This window comes from Astyanax mexicanus, chromosome 1 (genome assembly GCF_023375975.1).
Source record: "Astyanax mexicanus isolate ESR-SI-001 chromosome 1, AstMex3_surface, whole genome shotgun sequence".
Classification (NCBI taxonomy): Eukaryota; Metazoa; Chordata; class Actinopteri; order Characiformes; family Acestrorhamphidae; genus Astyanax; species Astyanax mexicanus.
Window position 1 is genome coordinate 45,467,914 of NC_064408.1, and position 20,214 is coordinate 45,488,127.

Genomic DNA, 20,214 nt, shown 5'->3' on the forward strand with positions numbered 1-20,214 from the left:
TTCTGTGTAAATTTCTTTCATTTAAAACTGTGGAGGAACCTATAAAGGTGCTTTGAAGAACCTTCAGGAAGCATTTTTCTTAAACTTTCAAATTGAAGAATCTCCAATGGTTTCCTAAGAAACGTATACTTTTAACACTGCACATGTTTAACCAGGAGTGTAGTATAGACAAAAACCTTGAGAGCAGAAATATGGAAGCCCACACCACAACATACAAACCACTTATCAGCAGAAAGTATTGGAAACATAGGCTAGAAGTTGCTTATAAACAGAAAAAATGTTCTGGCATCAGCAGAATGAGTACAGAAGTTCACAGATAAATGCAAATCTAATCAAGAGGAACTTCATCACGCACCCAAAACAAAGGTCTTTATCAGAGGATAAACTACGAGAATTTAGACTGAAGGAAGAAACCCCCAAAACAAACAACAACAACTGAAGAAGCTTTGAAGAAGCCTCACAAAAGAAGAATGCAACTATTTGATGATATCAGTGGGACACCTAAAACGGCACGGACTGATACCAAAGCGCATTTTCACACCTACAGTTTGTTACATTTAGGTACATGCTTATTGTAGTTGTGAACCAAAAACTTAATTTCTCCATTTTTGCTCTTTTCCACTTGTAGACTAGCAGTTATTATCAGTTATTATTAGTTATTAACAGTTATTATACTTTACATTTTGTTAAAATTTCATGACGTCTGGTCCAATTGAAATGATACATAACTTTAAAATAAACGTTTTTTTTTTTTTTTAAGAAACAGGCTTTAGGAAGGTTTATGATTGACAGTGAGGATTTACAATGCACATATTTTTCATACTATACAAAGTGGTACTTATATATACAGCTCTAGACAAAATTGTGAATCAGTTTCTCTGATTTTGCTATTTATAGGTAAATGTTTGAGTAAAATGAACTTGGTTGTTTTATTCTATAAACTACAGACAACATTTTTTCCAAATGAAATTATGGTCATTTAGAGCATTTATTTGCAGAAAATAAGAAATGTCTGAAATAACAAAACATATTTAGAGCTTATGCAGACCTCAAATAATGCAAAGAAAACAAGTTCATATTCGTAACGTTTTAAGAGATCAGAAATCAATATTCAGTGGAATAACCCTGGTTTTTAATCACAGTTTTCATGCATCTTGGCATGTTCTCCTCCACCAGTCTTACACACTGCTTTTGGATAACTTTATGTCACTCCTGGAGCAAAAATTCAAGCAGTTTGATGGCTTGTGATCATCCATCTTCCTTTTGATTATTTTCCGGAGGTTTTTAATTTGGTAAAATCAAAGAAACACATAATTTTTAAGTCTCTTATTTTGTCAAGAGCTGTATATATATTGTTGGTTGACAGGAGAAGGAAAAACTTCCAACTTAATTTTGAAACATGTCTATGGGTCCGTTCACGATTAAAGGTTGATACAATGTAATGGACAATCGCCGAGATCCAGATCATGTCAAAAAATGAAAACGGAAACAGAAAAAACAGAGATAGAAAGTTTTGTAGGACAGCAACACTCGTCATAGCATACATGAGCCATTGTGCAAAACAATAACAAAGAAACCTGTGTGTGTTTGTGTGTATATATACCTTAAAGAAGTCCTGTATATGCTGGCTGCCGTAGAGAGCTGGAATGTTCGCGCTGAACTGCAACAAGTCCTCTGAACACTGCCTCCTCTCCTCAATCACAGACTCATCAAACCGGCCTGCAAACGCACCCACCCACCCAAGCACACAGACACCATTCATACGTGGGCTTCTTTCAAACACAGTTAAGGGCTTTTCCTGTAATGAGATCAAGCTCTGTGGAGACGTTTGTAGCTGGGCAGAGTGAAAAACAGCCAATAAAGACTAAACTCATTGAAGGAATGCTTTATAGCTGTCGTAAAAGTACAAAACTTAGGATAAAAGATGAAGAAATCTTAAAGTATTTGGCAACCTAACAGCTCTTATTAACATGGCCTAGATCATAAATGTATTAATTAGCGTAATGGTGTGAAATGTGAGTTTGGCTCTGGCATCTCTTCAGATTTAAAACAAGATCTGACAAAACAACCAACAAGCAAAAAACACAGCTCCTCCCACTCCAGCCTTCCTGTTCACACACACATATACAGTATATATGCACGCACACACAGCTTACCAAAGACTTTGGCCTTGGCGAACGGAGGGAAAAGCTCAGACTGCCTATAGAGATTTCGGTGAATCTGCCAGAGATCTTTGTGCAGCTTCTTAAAATCACTGTATCGCTTCCACACTGTGATCTACACAGAGAGAGAGAGAGAGAGAGAGAGAGAGAGAGAGAGTGTTGAGTGAGAGAGAAAGAGAAAGTGAAAGAGTGAAAGAGTATGCAAAAGAGAAAAAGAAAAATAGAAAGCCAGAGAAAGAGAGTTGAGAAGAATGCAATGTGCAAACAAACCATCTAACTAATTCATCTAACCAGTTCTTTCCCTGTGTGCAAATCAGTAGGGGTTGGCAATAAAGTGATATTTTAACATTATCAAGAGAATGGTCAACATGGCGTACAAAATAATATATCACAATATTTAAAGACATTTTTAGAATCACAAGCATAATATTTTGGCACCCAGGCAACCTGGAAAACTTGCAGTTAATTAATGAATATTTACTCAAAAGTTGCAGCACTAAACTATGGATTAATCAAGACTAATTATGATGCTCACAAAAAAACAAAAAAACACTGAGCACAAAAGAGCACTCTGGGTCTTCGCTGAACTTTTGATTACTGGAATAAATGGGTTTTAAAATTATTATTATTATTATCTATCAAAATACAAATATGGCATAAATAACATGGGCCAAACACAAAAAGAGTGATCTATTTTAAGAGTTTTTTTATTTTATTGTTGATGATTATGACTCACAGCCAATAAAAACTCAAAAATCAGTGTCTCAGAAAATTAGAATATTATATAAGACCGATTGCTACTTTTGCCACTATGGGCAGTGTACAGTCCAAAATGAAATCAGCAGAAGGGAACAAAAAAGTGCTGTAAGATTTTTCAGGAAAACACTGCACTGACATGATAGAACATAGTGGATCAACACCAGCAGATGACATGTCTCTCCAAACCATCACTGATCATCAGTAAATTTTACATTTCATTTAGAAAATTAAGGGATCAGATTCTGGAGGAAGAGTGGAGACACACAGTCAGAGCTGCTTGAGGTCTAGTGTGAAGTTTTCACCAATCAGTGATGGTTTGTATAGACATGTCATTTGGTGTCAGCTGGTGTTGGTCCACTGTGTTGGAGCTACATCATGAGGGAAACAAAACGCTGCAGCACGAGACCATCGCTCCTCTTCCAGATCAAATCAACCCACAATGTGTGTGTGTGTGTGTGTGTGTGTTTGTTTGGGCTGTTCACTCTAGCACTCGCTAACTCCACTCTGTAATTCAAATCACAGTCGCCACATTAGGGCCCTTTTCTTGTGTATTAGTGTGTGTGTGTGAGTGTCCTTTAAGTAGGGCATGGACATATTGGAAATAATATATACAGTATAATCTTGTTATTCCTAAAATACATAAGCGAATCTCGATCACAACTCTCAGGTCTTATATAACTTTTTATTGTAAACAGACAGCATCATTTCAAGTGATGCGGAAGATATTTTTTTTCCTTTATATTTCATTTCAAATTATTTAATTTTTTTTTTCTTTGTGGAAAATGATATGAGCAGTGAGCAGACCCCTTCTACAGACCATACAGCTTTTACATTAAACACAGTGCAAAAGGAGAAGTGTAAAAAATAAAATGAAAAGGTTTTAGACATATGCTGATTAGTGTAACGTACATCAAAAATGCCTATGCATTTATTGTTTTATTTAACCTGTTAATAAAAAAGAGAGAGATTTTAAAACTGTGAACAGTCTATGTAAACTGGATAAACTGGATAAACTATTTAAATAGTTACTGAATAGGGGTTGAAACCCAAACCACACACCACCGCAAACTAATTAGTTATCAGCAAAAAACGTTTTTGGTTTTGATTTTTTTTTTCTTGATGATCTGACACCAGACCTTTAAGTATTAGTATAACTGCATTCATCTGCACTCTGTAATGTCTGTTATCACACATGTTCTCACCTCCTGCACGTCTTCTGGGTTCTTCCTCGAGATGATCTGTGAAAACAGCAGTAAATCAAATCAGTTATTAGGCAGGAAATCTCTTCAGAGTTTCTCTGTTGCTTGTATCCTACTATCAGTAAGTCATAATGAGAAATCAGCTACATTAGTCTCTATTGGAAATCTCTATTGAAAAGTTTGTAATATTGCTACATGAAACAGCATGGTCTTATTAGGTTAGCTGACCATGTGTCTCTCTGAAAGTCTGTACGCTGTACTAACAGTGTGTGTGTGTGTAGAATATGGGGGTTGTAGAAGAACAATGAAGGGTCTATACACACTGACGAAACAGTGCTGAACAGAGACAGAGCAGGGCGCTGCCTCATAGTGAACCAAACAGTGTCCTGGATGCACAGACGTATATCACTGAACTGGGTGCTGATTTACACACACACACACACACACACAAATAAAAAGCAGAGGTGAAAGTCACCACAGGAAACACAGTACTAGTTATAGCTTGGTCACAAAAAGCAACACAAAATTTTGGACAATATAATGTCCCAAAAAGAACTGTGAAAACAATATTATTTCCATTCTTAAACCAATTTTATGCATATATCTCAATATGCTTAAGAGAAATGTTGATATACGATATGTTATGGCAAAAACCTTACTTCATTAGTGAAGAAATGCTATTTATTCATAACTATAACACAGCATACTTTATATCAAGAGATTATAACAGTATCGGCCGATAATAGCTTTTTTTTCTTTTTTCTCTATTTTAAAAATGATGGTATCGGGCCAATGCAAATATCTGGTTGAAGATATTTCAAACCAATACTTGCTGATGTAGTTATTGTATGCTAGAACATGACCAAGCAATGCTGGTTGCGCTACTACTATAGTTGTCCAAAAAAACCTTTAAAAATGATTGATTTAAGATCTTTTTTTTTATTTATTTTATTATTGTCAAGATATATATTGTTTTATTTAACATGTTAATTTAAAGGTCACCTTCCGTCGTTTTTTCTTTCATTTTAAAATGTCTAGTTGTGGTCTCTAGTATGAATGAATGACATGTGAGCCGTTTTTGTAAAAAAAAAAGTGCTCAGGTGTCTCTGTATAGCTCTTTTTTAATGGACTGTTTTAGGGGTGTGTCCAAAATGACCGGATTCCAGCTTTGCTCATGAATATTCATACATGCAAACAGCATGCAAATATCTCTCCTCTGATTGGCTAGGAGCACTGCGACGCCCCTCCACCGCTCTGCCGCTCACTGCCTCCCACCTCCTAACTGATGAGCGGTGATGTTGCGTCGCTTCAGCTCCGCCTCTGGGAGTTTCTCGAGCCAAGGTGGGCTGGTCTGTGAGTTTCTGCCTATGTAGGCAGAAAGATAATTCAAAATTCACCCGTTTTTCGGAGGGGGGGAGGGGGGATTTCTTTGCTTAGCTCCTGCAGACAATGGGGGCTGCAAAACAGTTTAATGTGCAGGTGTACACATTCAACTCGGAGAGACCTACTGTATTCCACAAAAAACAAGAAAAATCGGATTTTCGCGGAAGGTGAGCTTTAAAAAAAGAGAGATTTCTAAACTGTGAACAGTCTATGTAAACTGGATAAACTGGGCCACATCAAAGTGAAACCAATAAAAAAAAAAATTAAAACTCTAAATTTCTTTTTGCTTGCATAAAGTTCTACATACAGGTGTCTAGTCTCTATGTAAATTATAAATGTGAATATCAGCATATACATGTGTAATATTGGATACTGGCATCACCCCAGAATTCCCACATAGGTGCGTCCCTATTTACAACAGTGGCATTTTAATACATTTAACGACTACCTTAACCCTCCTGTTATGTTTCGGGTCAAATTGACACGTTTTGAAGAAAAAAGTTCAAAGTATTTTTTTTACTATGAAAGTTCTTCTGCTTGCCTAAATTAATGTAATCAACATATAATATGAAAACTGGTTTATCTTACATATTTGCAAGTATTAAAGTATTGAGACATTAAAAAAAAAGTTTGAACATGTTTAAAAAAAAAACTAATGAATTATCCTAAACAAACCACTACCTGTTCATTAAACACCATTGTACTAAATATTTATAGAATAATTCTGTTAATAATGCTGTTCCTGACCAATGAACATAACAGTAAGGTTAAAAAAGAGCAATGACGTTTGAATTAATTATATTGGGCAAAAATATCTAATAAGAATGTTAGACATCAGAATTTCTATTCACGTTCATGTACCTTCCTAGCTATGTAAAAAAAAGACAAAGGTTTATTTTAAGGTGAGCAAAAGTAATTCTGAGGTTATGTCCATATAATGTATGAGTTGAAAATGGAATTACTGTGACAGGCCTAAATACAATTTATTATCACAATATTTGAGTCATGACTTAATTTCACTGGAATCTTTAAAGGGTTTTGAATTTTTTTATGTGATGTGATATGACTTACTGTCATTTATTATTTTTATATACAGCAGATTAGAGCTGCACTTAAATACCTCCTCAGCCTTACTAATAAAAATAGATTATAATAAATATGAAACTTTTGAATTATGGATCAAAGCAACATATCTGCATCATGGGATTATATATGTGCAACTGCAGAAGCAGAACTGACTGCAGAACCAATATTCCCAGTATTTTGATGAGTAACTGAAGAAAAATGCACGTAAACTTTATTGTACATTCTGGGAGTGGAGGAGGATGGGAATACAGGATACAATCTAAATCCTGAACCCAAAATAGAATACGTCTAGATCTTTAAATGAGACTAGCACAGATTACTGCCTTGGACTGAATTATTTATAACTTGTGAAATAAATTAGAAATGTTTAAATCAACATTAAATATCTGTGCAGGTGAGTGCAGAACTATATGGAGTATAAAGTGCACTGTCACCGGTTACCACCAGGGGGGTTACCAGCAGAGCAATATCAGGCAATAGAAATGAGCATGATGAACTGTCTCTGGTACAGAATCATCCTGTTATCCCTGGTTAAATAATGCATATTCAACTCTAGCCTGACTCTCCATCTCCCATCAAAAGTACATACAGAACCTGTCAAGAGCTTTGTACCCACCAGACTGAAAATACACTAAACGTTCAAATGGTTATGACACTTCTACTAATGTGAATGTGTTTGGCTACATGAAGTTGAACACATTGCTGACACAAACGTGAAAAATTCACACAAACACAGATAAACATAAACCTTTTGGCACCATGCCAAAATTCAGGCGTGGACTAGAGGGGTATAAAGCTTCTCAGCTTTGAGGATAGCACAGTTCCATCATATAAAATCTATTTAGTTGCATTTTATTTGCCTTGATTGATTAAAATTTATATGTAATTTTATTAGAATTTTTATTACATGTTTATTTTGCATGTTTACATGTTGTTGTTTTTTTTTGTTTTTTTTTACTTTACCAAAATACTGCAATTAAAGGTAAAAATTAAAAAATGTCAGATTTTTTTCCATTTTGGGCATTTAAGGTAAACAATAGGTCAGCTGTTTCTTACACTGATCTAAAGAACCAACTTTTATAGTGACCCTAATATGAGATTAATTGCGTAATAAGCTCACCCTAAATCAAACAAACCTCATTGTACTAAAGAAAAGCGTCTGAGCTCAACAACAACACAGGCCAGTCTCAAAGGGCAAGATAAACTGGGTCACGTCTCCAAGGAAGAGACACTGCTTCTCCACAACAAAGCAGGCAATGATAACAGTGATCTACATTCTAATCACAAATGCATGTTTACAGCTTGTGTAAACTTTGACACTCTACTGTGGCTATTTTCTTACATGACCTGAACAGACCTAGAAGTGTACTCTCCAAAAAAAAAACGACCAGCTTGGTATAATTAGCTAAATCTCAGGTCAATCTTTCCAGAGCTGTTCATTGCTGGGTAAAGCAAGCACTGTAGTGCAACACACATATTTTAAGGTCTGGAACACACACTGCATAGATCACATATCAGGTTTCTAATGATGTCAGGGACAGGTTCATAGACCTGCACAAGGCTGGAATGTGCTACAAAACTATACATAAGATGCTTGGTGAGAAGGAGACAACTGTTGGTGCAATAGTTGTCCTGAGTGACAAACTCCTTCCTTCCGCCAGGACATTAAAAATGGGTCGTGGCTGGGTCTTCCAGCATGACAATGACCCAAAATACAGCCAAAGCAAGAAATGAGTGCCTCAAAAAGAAGCACATTTAGGTCATGGAGCGGCCCAGCCAGTCTCCAGACATTAATCGCATGAAAAATCTACGGAGGGAGCTAACGCTCTGAATTGCCAAGCAACATATTTAAAATCTTAATGATATAGAGATGATCTGCAGAGAAGAGTGGACCAAAATTCCTCCTGACATCTGCGCAAACCTCACCATTAACTGACTGCTGTGCTTCAAAATTCTTATACATTTATTGCAATGACTGAATATTCTTAACAATTAAAAGTTAATTATGCTTTAAAAGTGTGTACTGCATTATTGTATTGTCATTATATCCACGACACACACAATGGTCTAAAATAACAATAATGTTGCTTAAAATGTGTTATTTCTGGGACCACAAATCGCCCAATAAAAACAGTAGTTGTGACAGGTGGAGCTGTTACTGATGAAATGACTGAAGTTTTATTAAATAAGGGCTGTTTTAAAGGCGGAACGCTGAAATGAAAGTTTCCAGAAGGCTGTGTGAAGAGTAAACAGTGACTGAATGAGCCGCTCTGACACTGGGGGAGCAGAGCTACAGCTAATGCTAAAGCTAATGCTAACACAGCTGAGCTGAGTGGCGTTTTTCACTCTGACATCTCTCATTCACTGTAAACAACGCGCTGAAAGACACCTCTGTCACCTGACTGATACAATAGCCTGTGGTGAGCTGTTTTAACGAAGCCATAAAAATCACAGTAATCCAAATCTCTGTCAGTGAGTGTACGTTAGGTTCTCACTCTACCGCGGGCGTTATTAACCCACAGTCAGTCACAGTGTGACCCGGGCTCGCTCAGTCCTGTGTTTACAGTCAGATCCGCGCACTGACACTCACCCTGGCTGTGACTTTATACACCGTGTAGCCCTTCCTGTGCTTCTTGGGGTCTGTAACAGTGTAGAATCGAGCGAGTTCCCCTCTTTCCCTCTGCGATATCATTCTGATTGAGGCATCGCCACTAGCTCCACAGCTAGCTAAACAGCAAGCTACACCCTGTCATTTACTGTAGCTCAGCCCTCACAACACCCAGCGGAGAATGAGCGCAGCGCATTTCAAAATAAAAGTCCTCTCTCAACCGCCTCTTCTCACTGGTTACTGTGAATAAAAGCACGGTACGCTGGTGTAGTTAAGAGTAATTATCATAATACTGTGCCTTCTGGCCTTCAGAACATTCGAAAATATGACTATTTATATTTATAAGACAACACAGACACAATATTTCCCTACCTTAATTCGGTCAGTAACGTTTATCAGTTTAATATTTCTGACCGTTTCAGGCTAAATTTGAACATAGAAATTGGTGTATTACATTTTATTATTTAATGTTTTCATATATTTTCTTGAAGAAGAAATTGATCTGTTTTTCCCAGAGACTGTAAAAAAGATGGACTCCGTGTCGCCGTTCCCATTCATTCTATGAAAATGAAGCCAAAATCTTCCGCCATGTTGCCGATTAAATGTAAGTAGCTGTTACATTTAAATAATGGAGGTAGAATTACAGTATATTAGAAAAAAAACGTAACAGAAAGTTGTCTGTTTTGCCATTGAAACCTATGGGGATGGGTGGGGTTACACAGCTTTCTGCAACCGAACAGCAGGGGGCGCCCGACCTGTGGTGGCTTCACTTTTAAGAGACGATGCTCTGTCCAGCTATATACAGTCTATGGATTTTCCAGTCTTTAGTTTTTTCATGTCTGCCTTTCACTAACAGAATTAGTGAATTAGAATTTTTGTAACAAAAATCTGATGGTATAATGCAACTTACTTTTAGATAGAAAATTCTGAAAATGATGACAGGATTATATATATTTTTTAATTAATCCAAAAATTATAATGTGATGTGCAGAAATAAAAAAAGAAAATTTGAAAAATTGACAAAACCCCATTTTTGGAAAACCCATATATTACCAAATGGTTATTTTCTTTAAATGGTCAGACAATTAAATTGATAAACCTTATACTGACCTTAATTACTTTATTTTTTTTTTTCTGTTCATTTTCAGTCATGAATGCCTTTACCCTGTCATGGCAAGGGTAAAAACAATGTTCACATTTTGATTTTCTAAAATGGTTACTGTAATTACTGTGATATTTTACCACAATCTGGTTATGAAATTAATATTATTAATTAATATTAATTGTACACATGCAGAAAGTGCACTCAGTCCTTGAAAAATAAAAAATATGAAGGTTGGGATATTTAACTGATGTTACATCTTTATAGTTAAAATTCTTCTTTAAAGATTATCATTAAAGTATTCAAAGAGGTGAAAACCACTTTCAGTCTGGTCATGTTGGGCAGTGTAGCTTGTATTATTTTAGAACTTGTAAAAGGCAGATATAAATACAAAGTGAGCATTAGCTGCTGTGAGCTTCTCAATCCTGGTTCTGGAGAAGCACTTCCCCACAGGTTATTATTGTTTACGTAAAATAATTGGCAAACTGGGTGCGTTACAGCAGGAAAACACTAAAAAAAAGCCAGCCAAGCTTGAGAACCACTGAAGCCTATAATAAGTAAAAGGCTTAATTAGAGCTGGACAATATACAATGATTGTATTGTATCATGATACATGTCCTTGGTTTAAAGACAATATGCCTATCAAGGATATCAATCACACCTTATAGAACACTGACCCAACTGTACTGTTAAACTGAATCATGAGCAGCAAAATGTATCATCCAGCTTTATCAGAGTGTGATTATGTACACTAAATGTGGTGGCTGTTCTGTTCACATCAAAATTAAAATTATTTTGTACCAACCAAAATGAAGACATTTCATGATATTTTGGCCATAGGCATAATGTGGCTTAATGTACTAAAACAACAAACTAGAAACACAAAATTTCTCTCATTTATGGGCATTTATGGCCATTCAAATTTCTTAGACATAGAACACCAAATATGGTCATATCTCTACTCCACTTAATTATTTCAGATCGACTCTTACTGAGCTAACAATTGAGGGGGAGGAGGGTTAATTCTTTTTTCTTTCTTTTTCTTTTATTTTCTTTTATTATTTTTTTATTATTATTTTTTTATGTTTTTTTGTTTACTATTTTCTTTTTGGAATTTACTTCTAGACTTTCCTTCTTTTAGCTTCTATTTTAAAGTTTTACCATTTTGTTGTGTGTTAAATGTATATTCTTTGTTAAATATGAAAATGGATGAACAAATATTTTGACTGTATGCTGGTCTGCTTTTTCCTTGAAGTCATCAATAAAAATCATTTGGGAGAAAAAAAAAGAATTCAGATCAGCAACAGGAATCAAAACAAGGAATCAAATTCTGCATGTTTGAAAATATAGACGTAAAAACATAACGAAATGAAAGGTTTGGGGGACATGTTTGAGTTGTATTCAGGGAAATACTGATTTTAAAATAAAGTTTAGGACAGAGCCAATTTTATGATTGTTATTCATTACATTTTTAAAGTTGCAGATTTACGTAAATATTTTTAAAATAATTTATATTACAATTACAATTAGACTTTGTAGGAACGTGTGTTATCAAACATGAAACCTTTTTATGTAATGCTTGTGTAAGCTTATAATATATACTAAATAGGTAAAAGGTTTTAATAGTTTTAAAATTATATAATGTAATGTTGCAGTTAAAATCATAATACTACAACAGTAAAAGGAAAAATAATGTTTTGTTTATTTGTGTAAATATCTGTTCTGCTTTGTGGTTGGTGGGAGAAGTCAAGTGTGTGTGTGTGAACAGTAAGTGCATCAGCCCAGATTTACACTTGAAAAGAAATCTTCAAGATTTAGGTGTGTAATATCAGGCAGAAAACTGTCAAAGATGCTGTCCTGTTAAGGGGGTTAACTGAGGTCTCGGGTACTAGTGCACTCGATATGCCTCCTAGTTAGTGCACAGCTCTCCGTGTTGGAGCGCGCCCCTCCTGACACGGGACCGCGGCAGCTCCTCCGTCACCGCTTCGTTTGTTTTCCCACATCCAGCTGTTCACAAAATGGCGGCCACGGCGCTGGCAGGCTGCGGGGTGGACGGGCCCGTGATGGAGGCGAAGAAGTTCGAGTATTTCTCCTCCATCAACTCCATGGCCCGGAAGATCATGCAGGAGCGGGAGAAGATCAAGGAGCAGTTCGGGCCGGCCTGGGAGGACATGAGCCCGGCCGAGCAGGACACGGCCATAGACGACGGCATGATGGACCCTAAGGTCCGCGCCCGGTACGCCATGCACCGACTGGACCGGGAGGAGGTGATCTGCTACCCCAAACTGCTGATCCAGACCGGACAGAAGATCGTACACTTCGGAGAGGAGGTCAGACAGACAGACAGACAGACAGTGTTCTGAGCTCTTTCTGTAGATCTGATCTGTTTATACTCTGTTTGTGTTGTTAGCCTGAGCTAGCTATTAGATAACCTAAAGCTTTAATTAATTATAGAAGCAGTGATGGTTTCTGTCACTTTCCCACACTAACAGCTCTACAGAGTCTATATACACAGACTGAGCTCATATTTTCTCTATATTCTTAACTAATGTCGTTGTTTTTCACCTCTTCAGTGTGTCATATCATTTCTAAAGTTAGGCCAGTCCAGCGAGCTACCACAGAAACTTTACTGGACCAGACCCAGTCTGTGATGTAGTGCTATGGGTGTAACTCTGTTTCTGTTTCTAAAATTGTATTTAATGTAATGGCAGCTCCTAACATCCTCCTTTTCTTCTCTTTAAAGGATTTAACTTGGCAGGACGAGCACTCAGCACCCTTCTCCTGGGAGACCAAAGTATGTGGGACACCGCTGCTAAATATAAGCATTTGGCCTACATGGCTGTTCCAGTGAATTAAGAAAAACAGCAGGGTTTTGTCATTTGTCAGTATAGACACAGACTAACATAGTGTCACAATGCTTCATTCCAAACTATTTACTGTAAAAAAAACTGAGGTACAGTGGTTAAACTTTGTTTTGACTAAGAATGATTGACAGACTGTGTCCAGACTGTCAACCCACATTTTTGGCATATGTATCAGTAGATTGTACACAGAGTGATTTTTTGATTGTCTGGTCAGCAAAATGAAAAAATCAGATCCAAACAAAACAACAGTTTCAAACATGCAGTAAAAATCTGTAACTTTTGTCTATTTTGTATTCAGCAGTTGCCAATGCTCTGATTTTGTATAAAATAACAATAATGTAACAAAATAAATGAATAAATAATGTGATGTAATTATTTATTTTATGTTTATAGACATATCCTTCACAAACTTCACAGTAAATATTAGGCTAAAAATAAGGGACCACTTCAGTTTCTTTATTTATAGCAATATTGATGTTTTATTCTATAAACTACAGAAAACATTTTCCCCAAATTCCAAATAAAATTTTGTCATTTAGAGCATTTATTTGCAGAAAATAAGAAATCACTAAAATAACAAAAAAGCTGCAGAGCTTTTAGACCTTAAATAATGCAAAGAAAACAAGATCATATTTGTAAAGTTCAGAAATCAATATATGGTGGAATAACCATGTTTTTTAATCACAGTTTTCATGCATCTTGGCATGTTCTCCTCCACCAGTCTTACACACTGCTTTTGGATAACTTTATGCCACTCCTGGTGCAAAAATTCAAGCAGTTCAGCTTGGTTTGATGGCTTGTGATCATCCATCGTCCTCTTGATTAGATTCCAGAGGTTATCAATTTCCTTAAAATCAAAGAAACTCATCATGTCCAAATAGTTACTGGTTCCAAATATGTCTGAATATTTCATGGTAGATCTAAATGTGCCTCAGCCAATCAAATTGATCTTTAGGAACTGCCGTAAAATAGCCAGTCTAACCAATACACTTGTGGTAATCTCATGCGTTTCTTTTTGCACACAGAGTCAGCTGGATTTTAGTGTAATCTCTGGAGCTCCAGAGACAGTCCTCTCGTCCTCTGTGCCCGAATCCAAACCCAAGACATCCCAAAGCAGCCGGCGGGAGGAGGAGTCCTCGTTCTGGAAAATCAGTGCTGAACGTTCCAGGCTGGAGGGAGAAAAGGCAGATTTCCAGTCTCTGACCCCTAGTCAGATAAAGTCTCTGGAGAAAGGAGAAAAGCCGCTGCCTTCGTACCTGCGGTCGGACGCCGGCGGGGAGGAGCATCAGGCTCCACAGGTTCCTCAGGTCCCTCAAGTCCCTCGACCCGCAAAGCAGAGGGCCCCTAAACCTCCGGCACCTCCCCCACCTCCACCTGCACCCATCAGCGTCACCCCTGCAGCCCTGAATGTCGCCCCTGCCCCTGTCCTCCTCCCTCCGGCGCCATCTGGAGGCTGGGAGAGATCCCAGAGCACGCTGCCCGCTGCCAACAGCCCGCTGGATGATGTGTTTAGCCCAGGATTAACCACCAAGACTCAGCCTCACCCCATTCCAGCTAAACAGCCAGAGAGAACAGAAAACACGACACCAGCTGCCAGCCCTACCTTCTCACAAGTGAGGGCCATGTGTTTATTTCTTTTACCTTCTAACTCTATAATTTTGACTCTTTATTTTCTTTATTATCTCTTTTTACTGTCCCTCTCTTTCTCCCTGTTTTCATGTATGTATTACCTTTTTTTTTTTTTTTTTTTTTTTTTTTTTACTCTTTCTCCCACTGTTTTGTTTTCTATTTCTATCCCTTTTTTGTCTTCTACTTGCAAGTGTCTTAGAATTCCAGTGTTTTTCTTCACTTTACTTTACCTATGTATTTTTTTTGTCCTTCTTATCTATTGATTTATTTGTTTGTTCTCTGGATCTCTTGTCGTCTCTCTTTCTGTCACACACAAAGAGATGCGTTATATAATATCATTAAGAGTTATAAGTAGGGCTGGGTATAAAATGTTCCCTCTTTCGCTCGCGCTGTCTCTACCTCTCTCTCATTCATGCTGTCCATCACCCCCCCCTGTCTCTCCTGAGACATTAGACTAGAGTTAAAAGAGCTATAGTCTGCCTAACCAAACCACCATCTCAAAAATACAGGGTACTAGCACTTAAAAAAAAAACACTATTATAATTCATTTTTAAGTGATTGACACCACTAATATAATTTAATTAGATTTTGTCAGTGTAATGCTAATATCTTTTAAAAAGAACTTTTAAAACTGAAATGTTTTGAAATGTCACAAACATGCTCACTGTTCGTTCCAACAAGATCCAAAAAGATGTAGTCTCAGGGAGACAGGGTGAGAATAAGATTACTCATGTTGGCTGTTAAATAAGTATGTTTTGTGAGAATAATTATAATTTTTTGTATTTCTTGGTTACAATTTAGAAAATGATTTTGGGTATCAGTAACGAAATCAAAGTATTGTACCGACATAAATTTTTTAAAAATGATACCCAGCTCTAGTTGAAGGTTAACCCAAACAAAAAAAAGAAAACGATTACGATTATGTGTTTTGACTATGTAGATAGAGTCCGAAATCACATAAGCAATTTTGTTTGAGATGTTTATGATTTGAGGCCAGTGTGTGAAAAGCTTTTACTTGTTTAAAAATGATTAATTCTCATTTTTCTGTTTTATTCTTCTCTAACACAGTTTAATACAAGTAGCTCTATCCTGAAGACTGGCTTTGACTTCTTGGACAACTGGTAACACTTAAACACACACGTGGAGCAGTGGATCCATTCCTGAGATAACGGACCTACAACCTTCTCACACTACAGAGCAGTTCCTCATTATTTATAGATTCTAATTAAAGCTACAGTCAGTCTGTTATGTATACTGAACTATGTTTTTACCTATCGATCCTCAATTCTTACTGTGCGTTATTGAAATAGGGCATGGCGGTGAAAATACTTTGACAGCATTCTAAATAAGTTGACAGCATCCAAAAAATTAAGATGTTAATCAGTGGAAGACATCTAAATTCATTCTCTATTTAATTTTCCCCCATTGTTCAACTCTAACGTTTTCAACTTATTTCAGATTTTGATTATAGTGAACTCTAATACTCAAATGAAGGAATGTATTCCTGAATCTTACTGATTGTAGCTTTAAAATACCAACTGTGTCTGATACTCTGCTTTATTCACTATTCCCTACATGAAACAATCCAAAAGGCTCTGATTGAAACATTTATACAGCATTTCAGTTGCTTTTCATGTTCAGGTTCAGTTTATGTTGAAACACAACATGTGTTGTTACAGTGCACAGAAAATTTGGCACTAGATTTTCTATCGGGTTTTAAAATGGATTTTTTTTTATGTAGTGCACTATATAGTGAATAGGGCACGGTTTTGGACGCAGATACAGTTATTCACTCTTTCTTAGCTCAATTCCTGTTCATACACACTTACTATACACTAGGACTGCACGATATGGATAAAATCTAATATTGCGATTATATTGCTGCATATTAAGAGTGTAGTATTTCTTTCAGTGTGTTAAAAATATTATTTTAATAAATAGGATGAAAGGTGCATCAATTTGAAAATGTATTTAGTCCATCAGATATCAGTCAGTAATTAACCAATTATATATCGTGCAGCCCTATGCTAAACCTTTTCTTTCATGTTGTTAAATGAATGAACATGGATGAATGTGTGAGTAATAGGGCAATAATATGTACAGCTACCATTCGATCTCCATGTGAACTGGATAAGACCCTGAAAGGGGTCTATGTGGAAGGTGATGAAGCGATACTTTACCCAAAAGTGCTAGTTCGAAAGCATTGCAGGATTTATGCAAGGATAAAGAAATGGCTGGTTTGCCTTGTTAGCGTGTGAGCATTTTTAGATGTGGTATTCCTTTGAGTGTTTCTTGTTTGTTTCTTCTCTTTACTGAGCAGTCTGCCTTGTAGCTCTGCCTCACTGCCTGGCGTTTCCTTCTTTCTCTTTGTTATTTAGACCTCAGTACTAGTGCTGCAATGCTTTAGAGAGCAGATATGGATGTACACTAGCATGGTTTTAAAGTGATGCATTTTACACTACAAGCATATGTCAATTTTGTAGACTTTTTATACACAACCTGTCTTTCATTCGTTTGTTTGTTGTTTTTTGTTTATGATCATGTATTGCGCTCTTGACTCTTTTTTTTTTTTGTTCAGATTTGTATTTATGAGGCCTCGTCCCAAATCCTCTAAAACGATATGTTTCCTTATCTTGGCAGGAGAAAGACTGAGCAAGGACCAGATGTATTAAAAGTTGCATGTGTACAGTAAAATAACAGGCTGTGCCTGAAGGTTTAGTCTGTGTGTTGATTGCTGTTTGTGGCCTGAGCTGTAGCTCCAGAATTAGATTCATCATATTGTTACTGGTACATTTAAAACTTGGGCTTTTTTTTTTTTTTTTGAGGGCCAGATGCATTTTGATAAATGCTTATTATTCTACTTATTCCGGCATGTTTCTTTTCCAAACACCCGGTTTTCTCTGTGTAAACAATGGGATATAAAATTCCATTCACTTCAATTTAGTCTGTAACATTAAACTAACTGTTGATTATGCCTTGGCAGGTTAAAACAAAAGAAATACTTTGGTGAAATGTCAGTTAATTGTGATTGATCACCAGATGTAGTAGATTACACAAGACATGTTTGGTACCTAAAATTTGTTTCTCAAGTTAAGAAAAGACATGCTAGGCTAACAGGTACTGGATGTCACAATCATCAACAAAAAATTAAACTGTCCAGATATAATTTCACCAATAATTATTAAATATGTTATATAACACCTCAGCTGTCATATTGTAAAATATATGTTCCATACCTTACTTTTTTGCTGATTTTATCTGTTAGTGTTCATGGTGAAAAGCCTTTTCAGCAAACATCTGGTCAGATATTGAAGGAAAACAATTTGGATTCAAGCAATACAAACTAAAGCAGCTGTTTTTAATCCCAGGACCGCACACTCAGCACGTTTTTGTGGATTTTCCGCTCTGACACACCTGACTCGGCCTAGGATAGTTTTGATAAGCTTACTGAGGTGTCCTAGAGAAATGGGGTGGGCAGGAACTGGGACTAAGCACAGCAGATCTGAAAAATCAGAGATTTTTGCTTGCGCTGGGCATCTGGCAAAGCAGGCAAGGATGAGGAAAGTGTTGTTGAGGCTTGTGGACGAGGCAAAACACTTGTACACATGAAATAAACCATGTGTTAGAGCTGGTATTCCTGCATTCTGATATTGTTAATGCAAAAAGATAATAAATATTGGGTACCTCAATTTACGAGTCCAGTTATCTTTTTTTTAGCCTTTTTTTATCCTTTAGGGGCCAATGAAGACCTCTGATATTTTAGTGATATTAGTATTGTTTACAACTTTACATTAAAATAAATAATAAAAATAAATAATAAACAAATAAAAACTCTACTTTTTTTAACTGATAGATGCCATGACATTAAATAAGGTGCTCTGTGTATCCATAAGGTCAAATAAATAATGAACAGATTTGAACTTTAAGTAGTCTTTTCATGGGAAATAAAAATGTGCAAATTGTCTTTTTGAATAAAGCAGCAAGAGCCTGAGTTTGATTAAAGTCAAAAAGTGGAAAAAAAATTAAAACCAGAAAAATAAGTAAATAAATTTTGCACCTGACACAAGAGTGTGAAAATGAAAACAAATCACTTATTTAAAACAATTCCCAAATTTAATCAAACTTGTGCAAGCTAAAAAACATTTTCTGCACTTATTTGTATTTTGTATTTATATATTAGATTATCTTCAGTGTTGTGCGTGAACGAGTTCAAAAGAACGCGTTCATTGAACATGCTCATTTTTTCGTGAACGCTGAACTAAACGCAACACATTTTTTCATAAAGAACTTGAACGTGAATTAGTTCACATTATGTGTCATGAACGGCAGACATCACTGTAAATGAACGTATTTATTCTCGCTGGTGCCGCTTACATCATGTATCACCAGACAGAAATGGTTTTGACATTGTGTGCGCGCAATAGCAACGCCACATAGCAGCGCGGAGGGCTGGAGGAGCGAGAGAGAGTGACAGACCAATGACGAGAGTCAGAGAAAGCGCTGCAATTAAAAAAAAAATACATATTTCATATTATATATTCTTTTTTTAATTAAATGCTGGTAGATTTCATTTCACTAAGTATAGAACTGGTCTACCTTGTCTGTACTGCTGCAAGTTTCATCACCTGGTAAGAAACCCACAATTGCAGTGTCATGAGCAAATGTCTACAATGAGCAGTTTCAAAGAACATATAGTGATTTCTAGCTTGTAGTGTGAAAAAAGTATTTATTTGAATATCTCACGAGAAAAGTAAAATGAACTGAACTTTAAACTAGTTCAGAATAAAAATTGTGAACTTTGAACGTGAACTGTTCACTTTGAGCATGTATGAACTGAACTTGAACTAGTTCAGAAAAGCTGGACTTGTACAACATTGATTATATTATATTATAATGATATGCCTTACAAGCTTAAGACTTTTATTTTTTTTTAGATTTCATATATGGTTATTCAGAAATAGTTTTCAGGTGCAGATTTTATGTTTTTGAAGTCATAACTTTTTTGTTTATAGTGTCTAATTTTATTTAGCTGATTTCAATTCTTTTTTTCACTTCCAGATAGGGGTGTAACGATACAATATTAAGGTTCGGTTCACACTGCGGTATAAACCCCGCAGTTTTGTGCGGTTGGTGGAAAAAATAAAGAGGTTGAAAGGGACATTTGGAGATACCCAAAGGGTACCAGAAGATACCCAAAAGGACACTTGGAGATTCCAAAAGTTGATTAAAGGCGATGCTCAAAGGGACATTTGGAGATGACAAAAGGGCATGTTTTATTAGCGCTACTTTATTAATTACTCTCTAAAATAAAGGTTATATACTGAACAAAGAAAACAGTAAACTATTATGAATTAGAGTTTTTAGCCTAGCCCCCTGCACTTGTTCCACCAGTCTGGACATGTTTTCATGCTGATGGGATATG

General features: G+C 36.3%; 2 protein-coding genes across 2 annotated transcripts in view; one reads left to right on the forward strand and one right to left on the reverse strand.

Moving 5' to 3' along the window:
- rps6kc1 (ribosomal protein S6 kinase polypeptide 1) overlaps window positions 1-9,370 on the reverse strand; it is a 59,729-nt gene extending 50,359 nt beyond the window's left edge. The window contains exons 1-4 of the mRNA XM_007229959.4: window positions 9,180-9,370; window positions 4,124-4,159; window positions 2,157-2,277; window positions 1,604-1,719 (exon numbers count right to left, since the gene is read on the reverse strand). Coding sequence (XP_007230021.3) covers window positions 1,604-1,719; window positions 2,157-2,277; window positions 4,124-4,159; window positions 9,180-9,281 — 375 coding nt within the window. The 5' untranslated portion in view covers window positions 9,282-9,370. The remainder of the gene's footprint in view (window positions 1-1,603; window positions 1,720-2,156; window positions 2,278-4,123; window positions 4,160-9,179) is intronic.
- Window positions 9,371-12,287: 2,917 nt separating this feature from the next.
- Window positions 12,288-18,481, forward strand: c1h1orf198 (chromosome 1 C1orf198 homolog). The gene is made up of 4 exons (XM_007229960.4): window positions 12,288-12,629; window positions 13,043-13,093; window positions 14,189-14,776; window positions 15,861-18,481. Exons 1-4 carry the CDS (start codon window positions 12,318-12,320, stop codon window positions 15,915-15,917), a joined length of 1,008 nt encoding a protein of 335 aa, XP_007230022.3. The 5' UTR covers window positions 12,288-12,317; the 3' UTR covers window positions 15,918-18,481.
- The last annotated feature ends 1,733 nt before the right edge of the window (window positions 18,482-20,214 follow it).